At 45.2% G+C, this 23596-nt stretch overlaps 1 protein-coding gene across 2 annotated transcripts in view; it reads left to right on the top strand.

Moving 5' to 3' along the window:
• HADH (hydroxyacyl-CoA dehydrogenase) overlaps positions 1–23596 on the top strand; it is a 44124-nt gene that overhangs the window by 4789 nt on the left and 15739 nt on the right. For both annotated transcript variants that reach the window (XM_075929706.2, XM_075929705.2), the window contains exons 2-4: positions 5105–5233; positions 8483–8640; positions 20060–20186. In XM_075929706.2, the coding sequence (XP_075785821.1) occupies positions 5105–5233; positions 8483–8640; positions 20060–20186 (414 nt within the window). The remainder of the gene's footprint in view (positions 1–5104; positions 5234–8482; positions 8641–20059; positions 20187–23596) is intronic.

Here is a 23596-nt window from a genome sequence, read left to right as displayed (position 1 = left end):
ATCGTGAATGCTGTTACATACTCTGACTAGGGATTTAAAAGATTAACTGGTAAGCCTCAATGGGTGAGCTTACTGCTTCTGGTTGACTAGTAGGGCTGGAGCAGCTCCCTGCCTGCCCTGGGCCCCTTGCTGGCCCTGCTTTCGGGAAGGCTTTGCTGTGGGCTTTCAAGTATTTAAGTTTTATAGTGCAGACCATGCAGCGTGTGTAATCTCTATGAATTTTAGCAATTAAACGGTTACATTTTTAAATCTCTAATTCTAACTCTTATTGACAGCTGTTTGTAAAGAGAAACCGGTGGGGTTCTTGACAGGGAGCCTGGTGTGCAAGAATGCAAGTCCTCAGGATGATGAGATGCTTTGAGTGTCTTTCTCCCTTGTGCTCACTATATCCTAATGTAATTATAAATATGGGGTTATCCCAGAGCTAGAGTGACTCTGGTGCTGCCTGGGATGGCACGTCATTCTTTATTTGCAATGACCTTTTTGTTTCTTTGGAGTTGGAAGATGCCCTCTTCTACTACTTTCCATGCTGAAGGTGAGGGAGGTTGGCGGTTGCTCAAGTGTAGGTGAGACATACAGAACATTTCAGACTGAGGAGCAGCTGTATCACCCCTGCCCTGCAATCTTGCAGAAACAGTGCCCACCTCTGCTGCTCCCAAACAGACTTTCGGCTTGCAAGCCCCACCCTCAGTGTCTGTGCAACCTCAACCTGCTAGCTTCACTTGGGTTACACTCTGGCTCTCACTACCTTTGGTTATACTGACAGGTGATCTCAGCACACCACCATCTTAGATTTTACCTCATGAATATATGTCTTGTACTGCCCAGCCCTCACCTGAACAATACAAGTTACTTTAATCATGTTATTTCTTTAATAGAAATAATATGCACACATCTTGTCAACCCAAATGGAGTTTCTCAGGCACTTCAATTAAACACACTGGATTAGATAAAACAATAAAACATTTTTTAATTTTAAGTGGGAAGATGTAATGAAGCATAAAAGGCAGAACTGATTACAAGAAGAATAAAGTTAAAATGCTATTAGTGCCTAATTTAACAAACGTAAATTAAAACAAATTGTCACTATATGGTTTCAGCAGTCTTAGGCTAGGTCTACACTAAAGCTTTTTCCGATTTTTTTTTTCAGAAGAGGCCTTTCCAAAATTTGAACCTTCTACATTGGGCCAGATTTTAGAAAAATCCCCCTCTTTCAGAAGAGCCCAAGACATGGATGTTGCTGGGCTAGAATGTCCCAATTAAGGGAGGTACTACCTGTTGTACAGTGGTCTCTTGTAACATCACCTATAGTGTTGCCCCACGCATTTTACCAGGACGATAACAACCAGCAAATTATGAATTTTTAAATACCTCACAGGACATAATTTGTAGAAATATTATTACAGTAGTGTATAGGATATGAATACGGGGGTACATTCTACCATAGTAGGATCAGGAACCAGGGGCTTTTTATTCTGTTCCTGATTTTGTCATGTGTACCTTGTATGCCTTCAGGCAAGTTACATTAGTTCTTTCTGCTAGTTCCTCATGTAAAATTAGGGTAATGCTACTTAATTCTTAGGGTTGTCTTGGTTCTTATTAACTATTGGTAAATAGCTTTGGCTCCTTGGGTGGGAAGTGCCATAAAGAAAATATTGCAGTAAGCTGACAAGACCCCTTCCCATTTTTCTTCTGCTTTTTTGAAAGAAGAAACATTGAATGTGGTAAGAGTGAGGACTTGAAAGACGTGGTAGTCTTTTTAATAACTCTCCTCTCTCTAGTAGTCTCTGCCACCTGCTATATTTTAGTAGAGCACCTTAGAAAACATTAAACAATAATAAAGTTTAATATGCAGCTTTGTAGAACAGTGATTTTCAACCTTTTCATTTGTGAACACTAAACATTTTAGAATGGGAAGCTGGCTCCTTTGAAATTATAGACATGATCTGTAATACAGCCATTGTAAAATTTTATAGCCATCTTTTGTCCTTGACCAACAGCATGGTGCCTCCTAACTGTACCTGGATACCATTCTTGTGTTGGTGTATCAGTAATTTGCAACTCATGAAATGTGAAAGGAGGACAGTAGACAACGTTGGTAGAAATGGTCTGTCAAGCCTGATACATTACATTTTATGGAATTTTTGAACTCTTATGCAATGGCTGTGGTGGAAGTAAAGAAAGCAGTCTTTTTCCACTGTTACATCTCAGAAATCCTGACCATCTAAGCTGTTCCAGGTGATGGACAATAAGGGGAAAAAAGCTTTTACAAAGCTAAAATTCTAAAAGGAATGTGTTCAATATTTAAAAAAAAAATCTGTTTCAACAAATTAATGTTTATTAGCAGGGTTTGCAACCCAACTGTGCAGCACTGTATTAGTGCATAGAAACCTGCAAATGAAAACTATGCATTTGCATTCTTCTTATCAGGGCTCGACAAATGCACTCTCCTGCTCGCCCGTGGTGAGTAGATTTTGGCAGCTGGCGAGTGCAGGGGCGGACTGGCCCAGTGGGCCATTGTAACGGACTGGCCGAAGCCTGCAGTACGGGTGGCGCGGCCCCATCCGATCTGCCAGCTGGCAGAGGAGCAGACCGCTGCCGGGGAGGGGGAACTCCGGCGATACTCAGAGCCGGGCTGCCCGCGTGCAGCTGTGGTGCGAGGAGGCGGGGTGCCGGCAGATGCCAGGATGCTGGCGGGACGTGGGCCTGTCGACTATAAAGGGCTGCGGCAGCTCGGCTCTGGCCATGTGTCCCCGGCAGCTGGCTGCGGCGCGCAGCGGAGCCAGGCCCCGCCCCACCAACTCCAGTCCTGCCACGGCCCCAGCCTCTTGCCGGTGAGAGACCTCCCTGCTGACCGCCCGGCTCGCTGCGCCCACCCCGCACCCCATCTGGCTCCTGCCACCCATTCCCCATGCCGCCCCTGCACCCCGGATCCCCTGCTCTCCCCCTGGCTCTGTGCCGTCCTTGCACCCCGCTCCCTGCACCCCCCAAGCTCTGTGCTGCCCATTCCCTGCACTGCCCCTAGACCCCGATCCCTCTGCCCCTCCCGTTCCCCACATCCCATTCCCTGTGCCTCCACCGCACCCTGCACTCTGCTCCCCCCGATCTTTGCGTTCCTCTACCACTGTGCTTCCTGTTTCCCGCGCCACCCCTGTCCCGTCTCCTCCCCCCCCCCCACTGTTCCCTGCACCCCTCTGGCTCTGTTCTGTCCCTGCACCCTGTTTCCCCTGTGGGTTGGGAGCGAGGGTTGCTTGCCCTTGGGAAGGGGCTGGACAGGGCAGGGAAAAGGCTGCTGTGACCCAGCGGCAGTGAAAGGGGGAGTTCACTTGAAGCGCCTTTGCCTTTATGGAAAAAAATGAATGAAAATGCTATTTGCTATTTATAGGGCTAAAATGCTGGGACACAAATGAAAGCAAACAAAAAAAAAACCCATTGCAAAATGCAAACATGTAAAAGACAACAAAAAAGTGGGGGGGGGGGAATGTTTTGCTTGGCCCTGAGGGAGGGGAAGCAGCTGGGTTGGGCTGAGGGGAGGGAAAAATATGGGGAAGGGGCTTGTGCTGAGGGGAGGGGTGGGGAGGAGGTCAGGAGCAGAAGAAGAAAGGGGAAGGCACTAAGGTACAGGGGTGCAGGAGAAACAAATCCCAGGGGGCCAAGTGCAGACAATGAGGAAGAGGCAGGAGGGGAGGTGTCAGTGGGAGGGGGGAACAGGGTGATGCTAGGAGAGGAAGGGCACTGGCTAGAGGGAGGAGGGGAAGGTCCTGGGAGAAGTCTTGAAAGAAGAAGTGGGCATGAGGAAGGTGGGGATGGAGCAAGGCCTGTGTGAGGGCACAGGGGCATGAAGGGAATGGGGGGCAGAGAGTGTTGAGGGGATGGGTATCAGGGAAAAAGAGGGAAAAGGGGGCAGGGGCAGTGAGGGAAGCGGGAGGAGCTAGGAGGGTCAGGTGCCAGGAGATTCTGGGGGTGAAGCAGAAGGGCAGACACCTACGGGGGAGGGAATAGCCTCAGAGGAGAGAGGCAGGGCAGGTGTGTAGAGGGAGGTGTTAGGAGAGGGGATGAGGAGGGGTAGCTCACTTTATCAGAGTGGGGCTACTGGAGGAGTGGGCACAGGGGGGAGAGAAGGGCTGGTGGAGGGGGGCAGGTCTCAGGAAGGCTGAGGGCAATGAGAAGGGAAGGAGTCAGGACAGCAGAGGAGGGTGAGGGGTTGGGGGGCAGCAGGCACCAGGGGAGCTGATGGAGCAAAGGGAGGAGACATGGCAGTAGAGGGAAAAAGTAGAAGTTTATAAGATATTTATTAATAACTTGGGTGATATTTATTAAGAATGTATTATAAATTACTGTTGTTATTATTATTATTAGGAATTTATGCCATTAAAAAACACTTTTTTGGGGGGGGAGGGTGGCGAGTCCCTTTTTTGTCTGGCTGATTATTTTCAGGAATAACGGCATTGTGCAAAAGGGTTTTTCTTGCGCAAGAAGGGGCAATGTAGACAGCTCCTTCTAGCGCAAGAGCCTCTTCTGCAAAAAAGGCGGCTCATTAGGTGTGCAAACGAGGCTCGGCAATATTCAACGCTTAGCCTCATTTGCATACTTCTCATGCAACAACCCGCCAGTGTAGACATAGCCTCTGGCTTCGTTCCCCAGATGTGAAGAAGGTTTCTGTGAAATTCGAAAGCTTGTACCTTTTACCAACAGGGTCCAGTAAAAGATATTACCTTGCTTATCTTGTCTCTTATATAGCCTCAGACCGATGTGGCTCCAACATCACTGTAAATAAGCAATGAAGTAACATATATAATAAAAAGCCGACTTTTAAAGATTGAGTTGTAATCATCTGACCTGATTGTAACATAAGATCATTTGGTGTTTAAAATTTTAAACTGACAGTGTCTTTTTTAAATATTATTTGTAGGTGATCCAATATCTAGGAGCCAAATATAAAATCAGGGTGATCTGATATGAACTCCATTCTTTTTATTCTATTGTAACTGCTTAAATATAATTTTTCTCTCCTCACCCTTTTTCATTTTTTCCTCCTATTAGGCCAATTGACTTGTGTGTTTTACATTCTTCATAGCTTATCTCTACTCCCCCTTCTCCTCAGGTCGCTGCAGCAACTGGTCACACTGTGGTGTTAGTGGACCAGACAGACGAAATCCTGAAGACCTCCAGGAAAGGGATTGAGGATAGCTTGAAAAGAATGTCAAAGAAGATGTTTACAGACAAGCCTGAGGTGACATTGTGGTATTTATAGCCACTGGACAAATTTTATTGAATGTGATAGAATTACTATTTTAATGTGATTGTTGGCAGTTATTGCACACATGCAAGAGCATCAGATTGCTAGAATAGTATAAAAATGCATTGAAAAAGCTGGGAAGATATGAAGTTTAAATATTTTTGGAGTTTTTGGTAGAGAAAGTTGGTGCATCGTGGGTTTTTTCCCCCCTCAGATTGTAGTCTTAAACGACAGATTGACCTCAAAAGTTGGGAAGTCTTTGAAAACTAAGGTTAAAGTCCAAAGTTTACATGTATATTATTTATCCATATCTAATTGTAAAATTTCTTTAAACCATAGTAAAGTACTGTACGAAAAGCAGAGATTGCAAGATTGAGGTTCCTTAAACAGTATGGCTACGTCTAGACTGGCCCCTTCTTCGGAAGAGGCACGCTAATTTCTAACTTTGGAATAGGGAAATCCGCGGGGGATTTAAATATCCCCCGCGGGATTTAAATAAACATGGCCGCCGCTTTTTTTCCGGCTTGGGGAAAAGCCGGAAAAGAGCGTCCAGACTGGCGCGATCCTCCGGAATAAAGCCCTTTTCCGGAGAATCTCTTATTCCTACTTGCAACCATGATGCACCAACTTTCTCTACCAAAAACTCCAAAAATATTTAAACTTGCAAGTAGGAATAAGAGATTCTCCGGAAAAGGGCTTTATTCCGGAGGATCGCGCCAGTCTGGACGCTCTTTTCCGGCTTTTCCCCAAGCCGGAAAAAAAGTGGCGGCCATGTTTATTTAAATCCCGCGGAGGATATTTAAATCCCCCGCGGATTTCCCTATTCCAAAGTTAGAAATTAGCATGCCTCTTCCGAAGAAGGGGCCAGTCTAGACGTAGCCTATGATTAATAGGGATGTAAGAGTGTAGCCATGTCAATGGGTTACTGCAAGCTTATCAGTTACCCAAACTGCAACATGGCTTTATGCAGCTTCTGGTCTGGCTCCCAGGGACCTGTCTTTAACCCCGCGCTGCTGCCTGTGACAGCAGCATGGGGTGGCAGGTGGAACCAGTATGCGCAGGGAGCTGGCTCCTGTATTGGGGCAGCAGTTGGCTCCCCGAAAGCAGGGTGGCAGGCGTGCACTGACTCTTGGGGAGCTGACTTCCATCATGCATGTAACCACTGAACATTTCAGTGGTTACATAGTTAATCTATTACATTTTAACATTCCTAATAATTACAGGTAGACTTGCTTTAGTTGCTGCTTGGGGGAAGGAGAAGTATAGCTTTGCATTTTACAGCAGACATCTGTTCTCCCTTTTGTAGCAGGACTGCAGCTTACCCAAAAGGTGGTGGGTATAACTAACGTGCTTGAAATAATTGCTGACTTTGAAAGAGTGGGCTTTCCAATTTGCATTGAGGCTACTGATGGCACCCATGTATCCATAAGGTGCCCTCCACAAGGAACAAATTCATGTCAACCTCAAAGGATATTTATTACTCCGTTATTCTGTAGGCTTTGGTCAACCACAGAGACAGGTTCACAGACACTGAGATGCCAGGGTTCTGTGGAGATGACATAGACATTGTGGGCATGTCTTCTTTTGTCACGCCGGAGATGGTTGTTCTGGCATTCGTTTTAGCGGGTCTAGTAAGGCCTTGCATACATGGGGAAATATATGAACACAAAAATACCAGTATAATTATACAGCTGTGATGGTGGTATAACTCCCTGTGTAGACATTTGTATTCCAGAAAGAGTGCTTTTTCCCTTTTGCTGACTTAGGGCTTGTCTACACTGGCAAGTTACTGTGCTGAAACTTTCTCAAGGGTGTGAAAAATCACCCCCTGAGCACAGCAAGTTTCAGTGCAATGACTTGCCAGTATAGAAAGGCTCCCAGAGCTGGGAGCTATGCCCCTCATGGAGGTGGTTTTCCTAAACTGCTGGGAGAGCTCTCTCCTAGCGCTGTTGTCACAACCACACTGTCGCATTAAAGTGCTGTTGTGGTAACGAAGCCAAAGCAGCGCTTTAATGCTGCAAGTGTACAAAAAGCTTTAGCTTATGTGGCTCTGAAAATAATATAAGATGAAATTGGGAAAAGGCATTATAAGTGTCTACATGATGAATTATACCAGCATAACTGTCACCATATAACAACAGTACAGGCAGTCCCCAGGTTACATGGATCCGACTTACATCGGATCCCTACTTTCAAACGGGGTGAGGCAACCCCGCACTAGCTGCTTCCCCCCAGCAGACCAGGGAGACGCGAAGCTAGCGCCCCTCCCCCCCCCCCCAGCAGACCAGGGAGACACAGAGCGGCTTTTCTCAACAGACACCTCAGCTTGAGAATAAAGGACTGAGGGAAGTGAGGTGTGGGAGAATAAAACTGAGCTCTGGAGAAATGTTTGGCTAGAGTTTCCCCTACAATATGTACCAGTTCCGACTTACATACAAATTCAACTTAAGAACAAACCTACAGTCCCTATCTTGTACGTAACCCGGGGACTGCCTGTAATATAGTAGTTATGCAGGTAAATTTCCCTGTGTGGAAAATCCCAAAATCTCAAACCCCAAAATGTAGTATGCAAATGTCTGTTTTTAGCTGTACCGCATCTCCATTCTCTCAAGTTAAAAAAGCCTGCCTTTGTATTTTCATCTGTTCTCATAAATTGTGTTAGTGATTAATAGTCTTGAAGGTCACAAGAGAGATTCAAAATTTCGTTCCCATTCCCAGTAGAACTCTATTTCAGCGGATGTATCTTGTAAGCCGTTTCATCTCCTGAGGTGTCCGCGAAGGGCTATGATTTTAACAATGAGCTGTGAAACCAGATAGCTCCCTTATGGAAGGAAAAACAATATAAGGGTTTAAAACTGAAGAAGTCCATTTTCACTGAAGGCAGGTCAAGATTCTTCTGGAAAATATTGAAGTGACAAGTCAGTTGTTTGCTGTGACTCATTTTGAAGGTTGAAATGAAGGGTGGGGGAGAGAAAAGTAATTCTAAAAGAATGAAATAAAAGATTTCCTACTTGCTTGTGAGAAGACTTGAGTTGCTGTGAAAGTTTAGTTAATCTGTGTAAGTATAATATTTGCATGTACTTAAAGCTTTCTAAATGATCTGGAAATACAGTGCAAGCTATAACACATAATGTTTTTGATGCTCAGACAAGTCATCAATGAAGCAAATTGACCAAGAACTTTCATAACACACAAATTAAACCTTTTGGAAATAGGTTTTGTGACTTCTGTTTAACGTTTCAGGCTGCTGCTCAGTTCATTGAGAAGACCTTAAGTAACTTAACAGTGAGCACAGACCCAGTATCAGTGGTACACAGCACTGATCTTGTGGTTGAGGCCATCGTGGAGAACCTGCAAGTGAAAAATGATCTCTTCAAGAGGCTGGACAAATTTGCTCCAGAGTATGTATGACTAAAACTTAATGAACTGGAATCTATCACCATTTGTCTTTTATGTTGTTTTCAAATGAATAGCTAAGAGAGTATCTTTTTTCTTTAAATAAGTTTTGTCATTTTCTTAGTTATACATGTAAGCAAGAAGTTTTTCTTAGGCTGCTTTTAATTCCAGATTGACATGCCAGTCAGGGCCGGCCCGAGCCATTTGCGCGCCCCAGGAGTGTGGCGCCGCCCCCGGGAATGCGACGTATGCGTGGTCCTGCCCTAGGTGCGCGGCGCATGCGTGCCCCCGCCTGACCCGGCAGCCCCACGTGGCGCCCCTTATAATAGGGCGCCCTGGACGGTAGCCTGGCTGGCCCATACCTTGGGCCGGCTCTGATGCCAGTTGCTGAATTTCTAAACACAATTTATTTTCCTGTGTTAACATGCAGGGATGTTAAAGAATATTTGATTAGTCGACTACCTGATAAACCTAGGCTTATTGGGTAGTCAAGTCAACTACTCCCATTCCCCTCCTCCCCCCCTTTGCTGCCTCTATATCAGAGGCAGCAACGGAAGGGGGCGAGGCAGGAGCCGGCTTAAAAGCCAGTTCCCCCCAGCACCCTCTCAGTGGTGCGGAGCAGGGGAGGCAGCAGCTCTGAGGCTCTGACTTTTAAATGTAGTAAGAGCTGACCGGCTCTTACTACACTTAAAAGGCAGAGCCGCAGCGGTCGGAGATCTGACACGAGCCAGGACTGCATCAGTCCTGCCTTTTGCTGAGTCCTGGACCTACCCCCACTATGGCTCTGCAGTTTAAATGTAGTAGGAGCTGGGCTCCTTGTATGCCCGGCTCCTACTACATTTAAACCTCAGAGCCTCAGCTGCCCCTTATCGAGTACACAATTAGTCATTGTATCGAGTACACAATTAGTCATTTACTCGCTACTTAACATCCTTAATGTAATGCCTCATTTGAGAAACATTAGGCCTGGCCTTTTCTTTTTCTGTAGCAGTTGTTTTGTGGTTTTGTTTTTATAACTCTTTAATACTGACAGTTGTGAAGCATGGCAGCTGGAAAAGCAAAAGATGTAAATTTTTATTTAATTTCTATTTACAATGTTACATTTATTCTACCTTTCACCATAATAGTCTTCATAAATTATATGCATATAGCACCAATGCAATGCAGAATCTCCCTTTTTCCTGTTAAAACAAAAATTGAGTTCTAAGGGGAACAAAGGCTTAACAATTCTTCAATCTCAGCTTGTGAGCAAAGATTAAAAAGATATAGAAAAGACAGTGAGCCATCTAGAATGAATTATTTAACTAAAATCCCACCCCTTACCTCCAGTTGCCCACACCAAAGAGGCTTAATCTTTATTGGTGCTATAGAAATGGAGATCTGACAGGACTGGTCCTAAGATGGAAAAGATTATTGACTACTTTGTCAAGCTGATAATCAGTCAAGGAGATAATGGAGGTGAGACTTGTGATCCCAAACCCATTTTGTCTGTGCTTTTCAAAAATGGATGCAGAAGTCCTGATTAGTGAACGATTATCAAATGTCAGAGTTGCATTTAGGCAAATTATTAATTTCAGGCTACAGAGAAGAGTTTGTATTTGGGGCAGATTGTTTAACTGGATAAGTACCCAGGAAAAATAATTTTGTTTGTATTATAAAGATAGAGTTAACAGCTATAATGAAGGTATATACTGTGCTTCAGATGAAAGTACAGCATATTTGATTTCTTTCACCGGTAACACTTGCTGTTGGAAAGAATTCACGAAATGCACTGTGTGTGTAAAATAAAAGCTTATGTTAGCACTATTAACTGTTCTGATTCTTTTCACCAGCAGTGTTGGTTGCACATTTTATGTTTAAATATTATGTAGAGTTGGATGCCAAGCTTTCGTGGCTGATATTTAAGATAGTGATCAATGACTTCTTACGTGGAGAAAATGAATAGTAAGACTGATGCAGACATATGTCTGATGGATCACTAAATGGATATCTGTAAATGCTGATATATGTAGGTTATTACTTTTTTTTAATAACTACAGCATTTCCCAACGTGGTATTTTGATTTATATTAGACTTTTATTTTCATTATGGGTGGGGGGCAAAGGAAAGAACGAAGACCCCCTCTCCCATACACACGTCTTCAAATTTGACACAGAAATCAAAGGACAGTGGCAGTAGGAATTTGTTACTTCTAAGTGTCTTTTCCCCACTGGCTTTACAAAGGCATAGGACTGTCACTAAAATGAATATTATCTAATATAGAAGGAAGGTTTCCTCTTTTATGTCTCCATCTTTTTCTGACTTCCCCATAGCTTGGAATAATTTTTGGTCCCTGTTCCCTATATGTGCATATGCCTATAATTCTCATCCCTACAAAAGAACTGCCGGTGGAGAGGAGAGGAGTTCCTAAATTGCTTCCTTTTTTCTCCCTTCATCTATCAGCCACAAGCCTAATTGGCTTAAAAGCTGGTGACTGGATTTGGATGGACTTAAAAACTTATGAGGTGTGGGGTTAGGTGACTCCTTTCACTTGCTTGTAGGTCATGTGTGTTCAGGCCTGCCAACAGGGGGTGGAGGGGCAAAGGGGAAATTGCCCTGAGGCCTGGCAAGTGTGGCGGCAGACCTTTTAAATTGCTGCCAGAGCACCATATGGGATGCTCCAGGCAGCCCTAGGGGTGAGGAGGGAGGGTGCCCCATGATCTGGGTGGTAGTGATGCCTGGCTTTCTCTGGCTCCACCCCTTCCTCCTGATGCCCCACCCCGTGGGAACATGGAGCTGTCTCCCCCTCACCTTTCCTAGGGGCTTGGCAAAGCTGTTTGCTCCCCTGAGGTTGCTTCTGTATGTCAGGTGGAATGTCGGATTTTTCCTTGTAACCTAAACTACCGGCTGTGGCAAATCTGAGCAGGGTCAGAACTGAGACTTGTGCTAGCAAATGTGGTGGCAGCTCCTTTGGAAGAGACACATTGAGCAGCTGCAGGGGGTTTGCCAGGTTTGTAACTCCTTTTCTCTCAGAATTCCAGCCTGCTAGTAATTAGCTAAAGCACTGAGCAATGTCAGCACTGCATGGAGGTTGTTATCCCGTTCTCCCTTATCTGAAAAATCCTAGAACTGTGGGAGCTATTGAAAATATATCTAATCCCTGTGATAGTGAAGCAACATTTAAAATCCTGACTAAACCAGTCATAAATTTTCTGTTTGGCAAAGGAGGTACAGATTCCCCCCCCCCCAGCCCTCAACAATATCTGTAGCTTGCTTAGATTGAAATGAAGGCCAGGTTTGAGCTGGAAATGTAAACTAGCATAAGTAAGCTCAAATAGCATTGCAGCTTATTGTGCAGAAAACTGAGTTGATTTAAAATAAGCTACTTATTGTACTTTCCTGCTCTTACCTCTATTTAATATGCAGAAGCAGGTATGTCTGAATCCCACAAAATAAACTTAGTTAACTTTATAGCTGTGTTTGCTCCAAGAAATATAACACTTGTGCAGAACACATAATGATCCCGAGCCTTTTCTTCCCTCTCCCCCCCACCTTTAGAAGAAGTAAAAGATGGAAACTGCCCAAATCTCTCTCTATGGAGGGCATAGTTTTCTACCTAGATTCTCCAAGGAGTTTGCACAGAAAATTTGTGTTAAGTGAATTGTTTTCTACTGTTGAAGGCTTAGGATTCACAGGAGGGAAGCCCATTCCTGTGAACCTTCTCAGGAGCTTCTAGAAGTAAATTGGTTTATAGCTCAGCCAAGTTAGTGAGCTTTAAGCAGATTTGCTTCTACAGTCATAAGTCTTTAAGGAGCTCAGTGAGGTGGGGCTGTCTCTATCTTCCTGTGATAATGCTAAGCTTCATTGAGCTACCTGGCAGGCCCTTGCAGTTTGCTACTTTGTGGAGTTGCTGAACTGTGTGAGGGGAGAAGGAACTAAGTAGGGATGTAAGCAACTAGTTGACTATCCGATAAGCATAAGCTTATGTTTATTGGATAGTCGAGACTCGACTAGTCGCTCTTACCCCCCAGTGGGAAAATGAGGCAAGCAGGGACTGAAGCAGTCCCTGCCCCACAAGGCTCTTGTACATTTCAAAGGCCGAAGCATTGCAGTGGGAACACCAGGCCAGCCGGGACTGCTTGAATCCACACTGGCCCTGTGCTCCCTGCGGTGGCCCCCTCTCTCTTGCTGCCTCTATGAGAGACTGCAAGGGTGGGGAACAGGAGCCAGTGCTAGGGGTTGCCAGCTTAAAAGTTGGTTCCCCCCAGCACTCTCTGTGAGGTGCCACCTGTTCCTCTTCTCCCCTCCTTCCCCGCCTCTCTCAGAAGCAGCAAGCTGGAGGGGATAGAGGAGGTAGCTGCCACCAAGCAGCCCCTGTTCGCGGCAGCATACCATTAGCCCAATAACTGCATTTCAACATCCTTAGAACTAAGCCTTGCCAACTCTCCATTTGCACAGTTTAATAGTTTTGCACAGGAATGGATGCTGCATGGGGCAAACAGGTAGTCCACAGGAATTTAGCAGCCCCAAAGAGCACTTGGGAACTGAAATAGCTATTGTCCCTGCTGACTGCTTGAAATTTTATGCACGTAGATACAAATTGACTTAAAACTCAGCCACTTAAGCGCTTTAATAGTTCAGAAGTCTTGTACAAGTTCAACTCGAAGCACTAAATCTGCACCCAGCAAGCCGAAAGGGCTGAAGCTGTTGCTGTCACCCATGATCTCTTTTTCAGCAGAGGTGAATCATGTCATTGATTTGTATGCATATCACTCTGCATTCTTATGGCCCCTTCCCTCACAGATATGCTGGTGCTTTACAGACAATAATGAATTTATTCTAACATCAGCACCCTGTAAAAGGGAAATGGAGAAATACTAGGGGGCTGTGCCCTCTGCTCGCTATGCTTGCCAACCCCCCTCTCTCTGGGGGTAGGTGTCTGGCCAGGGGTAAGGGGGCAGGAGCGAACTGGGGTGCAGGATCTGGCTGGGCTGGGCTGCGACTGCACCGGCTCTTCTCCCTCTTCCCCAGTTGCCAGGGAGGGCCTGGAACCAAGGCCACCCTGGTTTCCTGCCCCATAGCTGCTGGGAAGGGCTCAGCTCCCCTTCCCCTGCTAGCCCCAGCTCCCCTCTCTGCCAGGCAGGGTTGGGCCATGGCCACACCTACCCTGGCTTTCCCCTGGGCTGCTGAGGGGGCTGGGATGAAAGGGAAGGGAGGGCTGGGCCAGGGCCATAGGCAGCTCCAGCTCTCCAGGTAAGCCCGGGGGAAGGAGGGAGGCAGGCTGGGAGTGGATGGGGCTTAGCTCATGTGGGCACAGAGTGACACGGTAATGTCACTCTGTTTCACCCTGCAAGGGGAAAAAAATATTTTTAGGGAGAGGGAGAGAAAATATGAATTCTTACGGTTGTGTTACTGAGGGTACGTCTACACTACAGCGCTAGTTCGAACTAACTTAGTTCGAATTAGTTAATTCGAACTAAGCTAGTTCGAACTAACGCATCTAGAACTAAAAACTAGTTCGAACTAGCAAGTCCACATTGAGTGGACTCTGAACAGGGCTTAAGGATGGCCGGAAGCAGTGCCGGCAGGGCATAAAAGGAGGACTTAGAGCATGGAGATGCTGTCTCAGGCTAGCCGAGGGCTGCGCTTAAAGGGTCCCGACCCCCACCCCGGACAGACAGTTCTAAGGGGTGCCCCGCTTGCAAAGAAGTTCTGGCTTGGAGTGCCCTGAGTGCCCACACTGGGCACATCACACCACTCGGCCATCAGCCCGGCTGCACTTGCCGCAGGCTGCCATCTAGGGAGAGGGAGTAATTGGGGGGCTGCAGGAGAGCTTCCACCCCCAGAAGCCCGCAGAGCCAGCCCAGTCCTCCCCATCGGGGGCTCGTACCCCATTCCTCCCTCACCTCCTTCCACTTACCCTTCCCTAGCCCCCCTTCTTATTGATGTACAAAATAAAGATAACGTTTCTTCCAACATTGACTCTGTCTTTATTGAAAAAAACTGGGGGAGACTGGGAAAAGGAGGTGGGAGAGGGGAAGAGAAAGGCTGGGAGAGGGGAGGGCAACTAACATGATCAGGGGTTGGGAACAGGTCCCAGATGAAGAAAGGCTACAGAGACTGGGACTGTTCAGCTTAGAAAAGAGGAGACGGAGGGGGGACAGGATAGAGGTCTCTAAAAGCAGGGGTTGGGTGGAGAGGGTGCATTCAGAAAAGTTCTTCCTGAGTTCCCATCAAGAAGGACTAGAGGACACCAAAGGAAAGGAATGGGTAGCAGGCTTCAAACTAGTAAGAGAAAGTTGTTCTTGACAAAGCGAATAGTTAACCTGTGGAACTCCTTGCTGCAGGAGGCTGTGAAGGCTACAACTAGAACAGAGTTTAAAGGGAAGTGAGATCAAGTCATGGAGGTTGGGTCCATGGAGTCCTATTAGCTGAGGGTAGGAGTGGTGTCCCTGCCCAAAGTTTGTGGAAGGCTGGAGAGGGATGGCACGAGACAAATGGCTTGGTCATTGTCTTCGGTCCATCCCCTCCAGAGTCCCTAGGGTTGGCCGCTGTTGGCAGACAGGCTACTGGGCTAGATGGACCTTTGGTCTGACCCAGTACGGCCATTGTAAGCTCAGGGCTCAGTGTCGGGGGTCTCAGTGGACCCCCTTGATTTTCATGCACACCTGGTCCTGGGTGGCCAGGCTGGCAGCTCTCCTGCCCTAGACGGCCACTTTCCTGTGCCTAGTGCGGAGATCGTGGACGAGGTCCACGATGTCCGCACTAGCCCAGGAAGGTGCCCGGCTCTTGCAGTCCAGGGGAAGCTCCCGGGAGCCGCCAGCCTGGTCCCGGCAAGAGGGGGTGGGCTGGGGGGCATCGGGTGGGTGGCTCTGTGCCGTGCCAGGTGCAGGGTCTGCTAGCTGGGTGCTGGCAGGCTTGCACCTGGCACGGGCACCGTAGCCAGCCCGTGCCCCTTTAAGGGGTCCGGGACCGGGAGGGGGGCATAGAGTTTCCCTGGTGTTGGCCAGAGTGGCCACCAGGGAAACCTGGGGAGGGCTAGCCTCCCACTAGTTCGAACTAAAGGGCTACACAGCCCTTAGTTCGAACTAGCTAGTTCGAACTAGGCTTAATCCTCGTAAAATGAGGTTTACCTAGTTCGAACTAAGCGCTCCGCTAGTTCGATTCAAATTCGAACTAGCGGAGCGCTAGTGTAGCACCTATTAAAGTTAGTTCGAACTAACGTCCGTTAGTTCGAACTAACTTTGTAGTGTAGACATACCCTAATAGTGTTTGTAGGTTGTCTTGTTTTCAGTTACATTTTAGAATCCTACAACAACATGGCAATGTCGTTATGATTCCTCCTCTTCATAAGTCAATGACCCAGGTAATGACTGGGTTTGATTTTTCAGCATAAAGATATGCATATGTTCCCCTCTATGCACTGCACGTCCTACTTTCATTGGATTATTTCTTATCTTGATCAAAATGGACCAAAGAAGGATTTTCATGTCGCTTCCTGTGTTCATTTTTATGTGGGCATTTACTTTATGTTGCTCTTACTTTAGACAGGAGTATTAATTATCATGCAGTGAGCATTTTTCCTTATTCCTTTTTCAGAGAGCTCCTACTTTTTCTCTTGACCTCCCTAACCTCACACTGCCAATTTCTATGCAGTGGGCATTGCATAACATCCTTTCTGTTGATCCAAGTTTTATCTTTCTGTGAAGGCAGCAGCATTACCTGGGAATTGGCTAATGTCTCTGGTTTATTGTTGATTGACTTTTGAGATTCTGTATAATTCTTCCTGGGACTCACTAGGTGGCACTGCAGGCAAACACACCTGCTGCTGAAAAGCTTTCATGAAGGGTTTGTCAGTATTCCCATTACTAATGCTATTTTCAAAGTCTGTAAAACTTTGCTCTAGGCTGGAACTTTGACTGCGAGGTCTGTGTCATGGAAGCTTTTATCCTCTAACTAAATTTGTTTTAAACCAGTTTATTGGTTCAGTAGATAATGTAGGCAAGGCAGCCTCAGACACAGTCTAGTTTTATTAAGGATTTTTTCAAGTTGTGCATATAGAAAAATGCAAAGCTTTAATAGCAAGGCTCTGATTTTTATCTACAGAAGTGGCTGTTTCAGAGTTTAGAGGCTTAATTTAAAAAACTCTGATCCTGTAATCATTAGTTTGTGAGAAGGAATCTTGTCAGTTTGGTTTTCTTCTGGGTTTAAGTGTTAACGAGAGACTTCTGTATAGAAGTTCATAGGAAGCAATAGTGGATATTCTGAATAAGAGTGGGTCGTGAATTGTTACCCTTCGTAACTGCGGATCCGACGTAAGTCGGGGACTGCCTGTATTAAAAAAAAAAAAATCCTACAAGATGACAGAGTGACATTATCACATCACTCTGCGTCCCGCCTGCCTCCTTCCTCTCTCCCCTCTCCTTCCTTTCCCAGTTCAAGTCCAACCTTGCTAGTGATGTAATAGTGAAGTTGATTAACCGACAAGCAAAAGCTTATAAGTTACTGCTACACACATTCCCCTCTCCCCCCAACCTCCAGTAAATTTTTAGCAGGCTGGCCATTAGGCCAGCTCAGTCCTGGCTTGCGATGGGTCTGGGACCTACCTCTGCTGTAGCTCTGCATTTAAAGTATATTAGGATCCCGGCTCAGATCTAGCTCGTGCTAGGTCCAGCAGCTCAGACCCGCCCTATATGGGGCCTGCTGCCACCCCACACTGCTGCCTCTTTATCAGAGGCAGCAGCACAGGACAACAGGCAGCCGATCTGTGGTTTTTAAACAGGCTCCCCATATAGACCAACTCCCACCTAGCACCCTGTGCTGCTGCCCCTGATACAGAAGCAGCAGCATGGAGTGGCAGGGGACTCCTCAGGAGTGAGGCTGGTGCACCCTGGCTGCTGGCCCCTCCCCTATACAATAGTCGTCTAACTGATAAGAATTCATGAGGTTACGCGACTATTCAATGAACCAATATTTACTGTCCCTAGACCTCACTGCTTCCCCTTGCCACTTGGAATTGCTATTTTGAACTAAGCCCCTACTCCCCTTTCTCCAACCCCACCCCACAGGGCTTCCAACTCCAAGAAACATGGCACAGCACCCGGCAGACCCCACACTGCAGCTGAGACAGCTGAGGGGAGAGGGTACAGAACTTGGGACAGTAGCGTGGGTTCAGGAGCTAGGAGCAGCGCTCCCAGCTGGGCTTACGTGCCAGCAGTTGGCTCTTGGGGGCTCCTCGCCATCAGGAAGTTCGTGGTGTCTGACTGCCCCAAGTCCAGCTGCCCATGTAGAGACTCACCCCCTCCCCAGCATCTGCACTTAATGCAGCTGCCAGAGGACCCCTTGAGCTGCTTGGGGTAGCCGCTGCACCGACCTGTTTGCTCCTTCCCTTCTGCTCCTGGGCTCAGTGGGTAAGGCTGGGAAAGTGAGCAGCACAGGTGGGACCATACGGGGGAGAGGTTGGGATACTGGGCCCCTGCACTGCTGTTTTCCCCACCTCAGCAGGCTGTAGTGCCCTGGAGTGCTGTGTGCATGCAGCACTACCTGTGTCTCGCTGCACCCCACATGGGGTGGGCAGGCACCCCTGTACCTCCCTGGCTGCTGGGGTTAGAGCTGGGCCTGGCATGAACCATGGCCAGGTTGGGGAGGGGATAAGGGCAGAAAGGGGCCAGGGTGGGCGGGGGCAGAAGGGACCCTGTCTCACTAAGAAGAGGGATAGCTGGGGGCGGGGAGAGGAGTCAGAATGGAGAAAGGGTCTGAGCTGGCAGGGTGTGGAGTAGGAGAGCCGTGATTACCTACCCCTCTTTAATTTGTTAACTGGTTAAACATATGGTCCATCTAGACTACAGAGCTTTTCTGGGATATCAGAAGTATCCTGGAAAAGCTCTGCTGTGTCCAAGGAACACGTCTGCTTTTCTGAAAAAAAAAAAAAAAAATTCAGCGAAGCAGACAAGGTTTTTTTTGGCTTCCCAGTAAACCTGGTTCTACGAGGAAGAAGGGATGTTCTGAAAGAGGGTTTTTTCCTGACTTTTGGCCCCTATATATGGACCAAGTGTCAGAAAAGCCTCTTTTGTAAGAAAAGCGGAATGTGTGTATCTTTTTGTGACTTTTCTTTGTAGTGTAGACATAGCCATAGTGTTTAAATGGGATTTTACATCCCTAATCCTGACTTTGCCACTGACTCTTGTGACCTAGAGCAAGAGTTCTCAACCTTTTTCTTTCTGAGGACACCCCTCCCCCCAATATCCTGTAAAAACTTCACAGCCCCTTTGTGCCTCAAGAACTATTTTTCTGCATGTAATAGCCAAACCCTGCATTAGGGGGAGAGTAAGTAGGGCAGCTGCCCAGGGCCTCATGACATGGGGCGCCATGTAGCTAAGTTGCTTAAGCTTCAGCCTTTGGTGGCAGTGTTCAAGGCTATGGGCTTAGCCCCAGACGATAGAATTTCAGCTCTCCGCCCTGGGCCCCAGCAAGTCTAATGCCGGCCCTGCTTATCAGACCCCCTGAAACCTGCTTGTGGCTCCCTAGGGGGGCCCAGATCCCTGCGTGAGAATGACTGGCCTAGAACATGTCATTTAATTTGTCTTCCTCAGTTTCCCCATCTGTAAAATAAGCCTTATCTATTTAACAGGTATTGTGAGGCTTAACTGAAAAATGCTGTGAGAAACCTTGGTAAAGGGTCTGTATGAATTATTTAAATTTAAGAACAAGTTAATGCTAATGGGTGGATTTCTTTCTCCTGCCCTTATAAATCTAAAACAAATCAACACATGCCTTCCCTCCTGCGCCCCAACTACATAGCGGAATATGGATCTGACTATTGAATGACTGTGCTGCATGCAACAATTCCTGTCTCCTTATGGCACCTCTGTTTTCCTCTGCTGCTTTTTCTGTTGGCAATATGTCTGCTGTGTAGATCTATCAGTGTACTGTATACTAAAGTAAAAGATTACTGGCAACATTTTTCAAAAGCTAGGCTCCTAGATCCACATTTAGGTTCCCAAATGTAGGATTTTCAAAAGCATATAAGTGATTTAGGAGCACAAGTCCCGTTGGCTCCCTTGAACCAATGAAGAATTTTCCTGAAAGAAGAGATTTGTGTTGAGGACACGTTTTCCCCCTTTTTGGGAGCCCCCCCTTTACTCAGTGGGGTGACCTAGATACTCTTGGAGTTAAGAATTCATACAACTTTCAGAGACAAATTTAACTATTGCTCTGCTATTTTAGCTTCATGGAAAGACCAGTTGAGGGTAGGGTCAGTGTTGTGTGGAGGAGTACTTTTTAAAACACTAGGTCAACAATAGGCTAGCTCAAATTGGGGAGGGGAGGGAGATTCATGATTAGTCAATGAATGCTAATAGCAAATCTGATGATCTTTAGAGCATAGACCTTCTTGTTGACAAAGATAACTGTCATTTACACAATCCTCATTTTCTTTCTCCACAGACACACAATATTTGCAAGCAACACTTCATCTTTGCAAATAACAGACATAGCCAACTCTACCACCAGGCAGGACCGCTTTGGTGGCCTCCATTTCTTTAACCCAGTGCCTGTGATGAAGCTTGTAGAAGTAAGTGTCCAACAGTACTCTAATACTGAATATTACACCATGGCGATATTCTTGTATTTTTCTGAGAGTTCATTAATATAATAGTCTGTATCTCAGTGTGCAGTCCTCCTGACTCGCAAGAGCTACCTTTCAAGATAAGAAGATGAAATGACCTGCATTCTGAGAGGGAGAGATGGAGTGAATTATCAAACAGGACTTTTTCTTCTCTGACTCCTAAGAATCTATGGTTGGGCCTTAAGATAGATCAATCAGCTTCAATCACTGGAACTGCCAACACATGTCCGTTTTGGTGATACTAGTCATTTTATTTCCCTCACCAAAAAGTAACAACCAATATAACTAATTTTTCTAACCTCAGATGCTAGTGCAGTGGGAATGAGGGTGAACCAGAATCCCAGATCTGAAGCATTTACCATAATTATTCCCCAGACTCTGGGGGAAGTTTGAATTTCTCAGCTGGCTCTATCTCTGAAATAGGTCAAACCAAAAACCACAAAGGCAAACACACATGAACTTTTGGGTATGTCTAAAAGTGAACTTTCGGCCCATGTCTGCTATGAAGCAGGATTTCCTCCTTCCTATGCCTCCACTAGAGTTTTTTCAGAAACAAACACTTCACTTATGTTGTGCCTTCCATTATAACTCCCTAGTTTCTTAGGCTTATTTGTTTTGTAATTTTCTGGATGAAATCTTCCATACATTCTCATTCTTAAAATAAATGCTATTTTGGGAAAGTTTGGACAAAATCTATCCATCTTTTCAATTCTGAAAATGGAAAATAATACACATTTTCTGTTGTAAAAATACTTGAGTGTTTCTCTAATCTTTGCAAGCTGATATTTTCCACCTTAGTAGGGAATACCAAGGACTAATATTCAGGCCAGTTTACAAAGTGGTATTTATAAGACTGAAACAGCAGAAATGTATCAGTGGAGCTTATGAAAATTCAGAATTTCCATTCTGCAAGAAATTCTGATAATGAGTAAAAGTGTTCCCCCAGAAAAGAAATTATTTAAAAAAAATGTCATTTTGGAAAACTCAAGATGTTTCCATTGAATTTTTTCCAAATTTTTGCCAGTAGCTCCAGGACTCTGAGGTCTACCCAGGGAGTCCCTTGCTATAGAGTGGGGAGTCTGAAAGTCCTGAGAGCCCTGGTTCAAACTGAGGCTGTCATGATCCTGGCTCTACAGCAGAGAGTCTGGAAGCCCTGCCTTCTGTGTCTGAGGCTATTTGTATGTCACAGCTGCCCTAGAGCTGTTGACCCTAGAAGCCCAGACTCCCCAGCAGCTCACCAAGGGAACTGAGAGACCACCAAGCATGTAGCCAGCAGATTTTTGAGTGCATTGGCAGAAGTGTGTCAAAATGGAAATGGTTCCACAGGTATTTTTGGTTTGAGGAACTGGCATTTTTTGATGAAAAATTGTTTTGTTTTAAAATTCTGAATCATCAATACTTGTCACTGACCTGATTCTGCCAAGGATGTTGGCATTGGGACTTTCCGTGGGCAAAAATATCTGTCTGGGATCTCTTTGTAGGGTTGAAACCAATGTTAAAAATGGGTATAGACATACTAGTTACTCCCTTTTGTCTGGATTGTCTTTCAATTTCAGGCTCTCCTGTAGCATCATAATGTTTGGGTTAGCAAATACCGCAGACCACTGTTCACTAGGTAGAATAGGAGTTTCAGGTGGAAATAAAAAACAGAAATGTGTGTGTGTGTTATTTCAGCGGTAAGCTTTTGTTTAGAGAGATATTATACAGTGGTAAAATCATCAGACCTTTCTCTTTAACATGATGTTACCATATTACATACTGATGACCTTTATACTACATGTTGTCTCTAGTGACCTTTTTGAGTGAAAACTGTGATTACACATATTTAACAAAACAAGCACATCTACAAACTGTTAGCACTCAAAAAAATGGTCAGGTAGGCTGGGATTTTTTGAAAGTGGTATCTTCTCTGTTTGGATAAGTGATAATCAAATATGTAGAAATGTGAGGCTTATTTTTATAAAACCTGAGTTTTGGGGCTAGCTCACTTGACCATAAATATATATGTAAAGAATTACAAGTTCATATTCCCATAGTAACAGTAACTTATTCATATAGCATATATACAGTATTTTAGATTAATAGTTTTGTTGTTAAATACTTGATTGAGATGTTGTATACCTATAGATTTGTATCCACTTAATTAAACTAGTTTAGTTGAATGTGCAAACAAACCCTGATGTGAACACTTCATTTTGGGATAAGAGAGGCTTATTTTAGTTATCTTAAAAATATTCCCAGCTTTAATTAAACAGGAATAAGCTTCATTTAAGTTGAAATAAAAATGTTCAAAATGGCCTTTTGAACTGGCTTAACTAAATCTGTTTAAACACATTTTATATTAACCCTGGGCATCTTTGTGTATAGACAGACCTTAATATATTATGGGCCTAATCCTGCATTTCAGTATGAGCATTCATCTCTGAGGGTATGTCTATACAGCAACATTATTTTGAAATAACTGGTGTTATTTTGAAATGACTTAATCCATGTCTGCACAGCAGGCAGTTACTTAGTATTTTGATATTATTTCAAAGCTGGAGGACTTCGTACTCTCCTGTAACCTTCATTGTACTAGGAGTAAGGGAAGTTGGAGGAAGAGTGTTCTGTTTCAAAATAAGTGCTGCGTAGACTTTTCCAATTTCTAAAGTTATTTCAAAATAAGCTACACAATTGACATAGCTCAATTTGCATAGCTTTATTTCGAGTTAAGCCCCACTATGTAGATGCACCCCTAAGAAATAGATGGTTTTAAGGGCAAAATTGAGTCCTGTTACATGCAGTGTGAGCAAATTAAGAATTCTATTTAATATCTTATTTATAAATAGTCCTTCTTCAGTACCTTTTTTTCAAATAATGTTTGTATAGCAGAACTGAAATGCAGTGAACTGTGGGATCAGATTGCACTCTCATTCTGTGGTGATGAATGAGTACCTGCCTAGATAAATAGCCCTCTGGTGCACAGCAACCTGCATAATAGTGGAAGAAATGCAAATTTTGGCCCTGTTGTTTCCAGATATGTCATGGGAACTTCCGTGTCTCTTTAGAAAAGATGAGCCTGAAAGACATGATATAGTAACTGAGTGGCACTCAGTTTCTTTGCTTCAGAATCACAAAGAGCTGAGGACAGAACACATGGAATGCACTTGCATTGCATTGCATTGCATTGCATTGCATTACCTAAAAGTGGAAGTCTGGAAGAAAGCAAGAACATCTTTGAGGAGGAAAGAGATTGAGCGGAATTGTAGGATAACTGATATTTTTATTATACATTTGGAGAGACTTGTACCACTGCCACTGCAGCAGGTTTCAGTATTGATTTTAAATGTTCTAGAATATTTAAACATTTATGTAGA

The sequence above is a fragment of the Pelodiscus sinensis genome, chromosome 4 (assembly GCF_052426305.1).
Source record: "Pelodiscus sinensis isolate ZL-2025 chromosome 4, ASM5242630v1, whole genome shotgun sequence".
In the NCBI taxonomy this organism is placed as follows: Eukaryota; Metazoa; Chordata; order Testudines; family Trionychidae; genus Pelodiscus; species Pelodiscus sinensis.
This window is presented reverse-complemented; position numbering and strand designations above follow the sequence as displayed.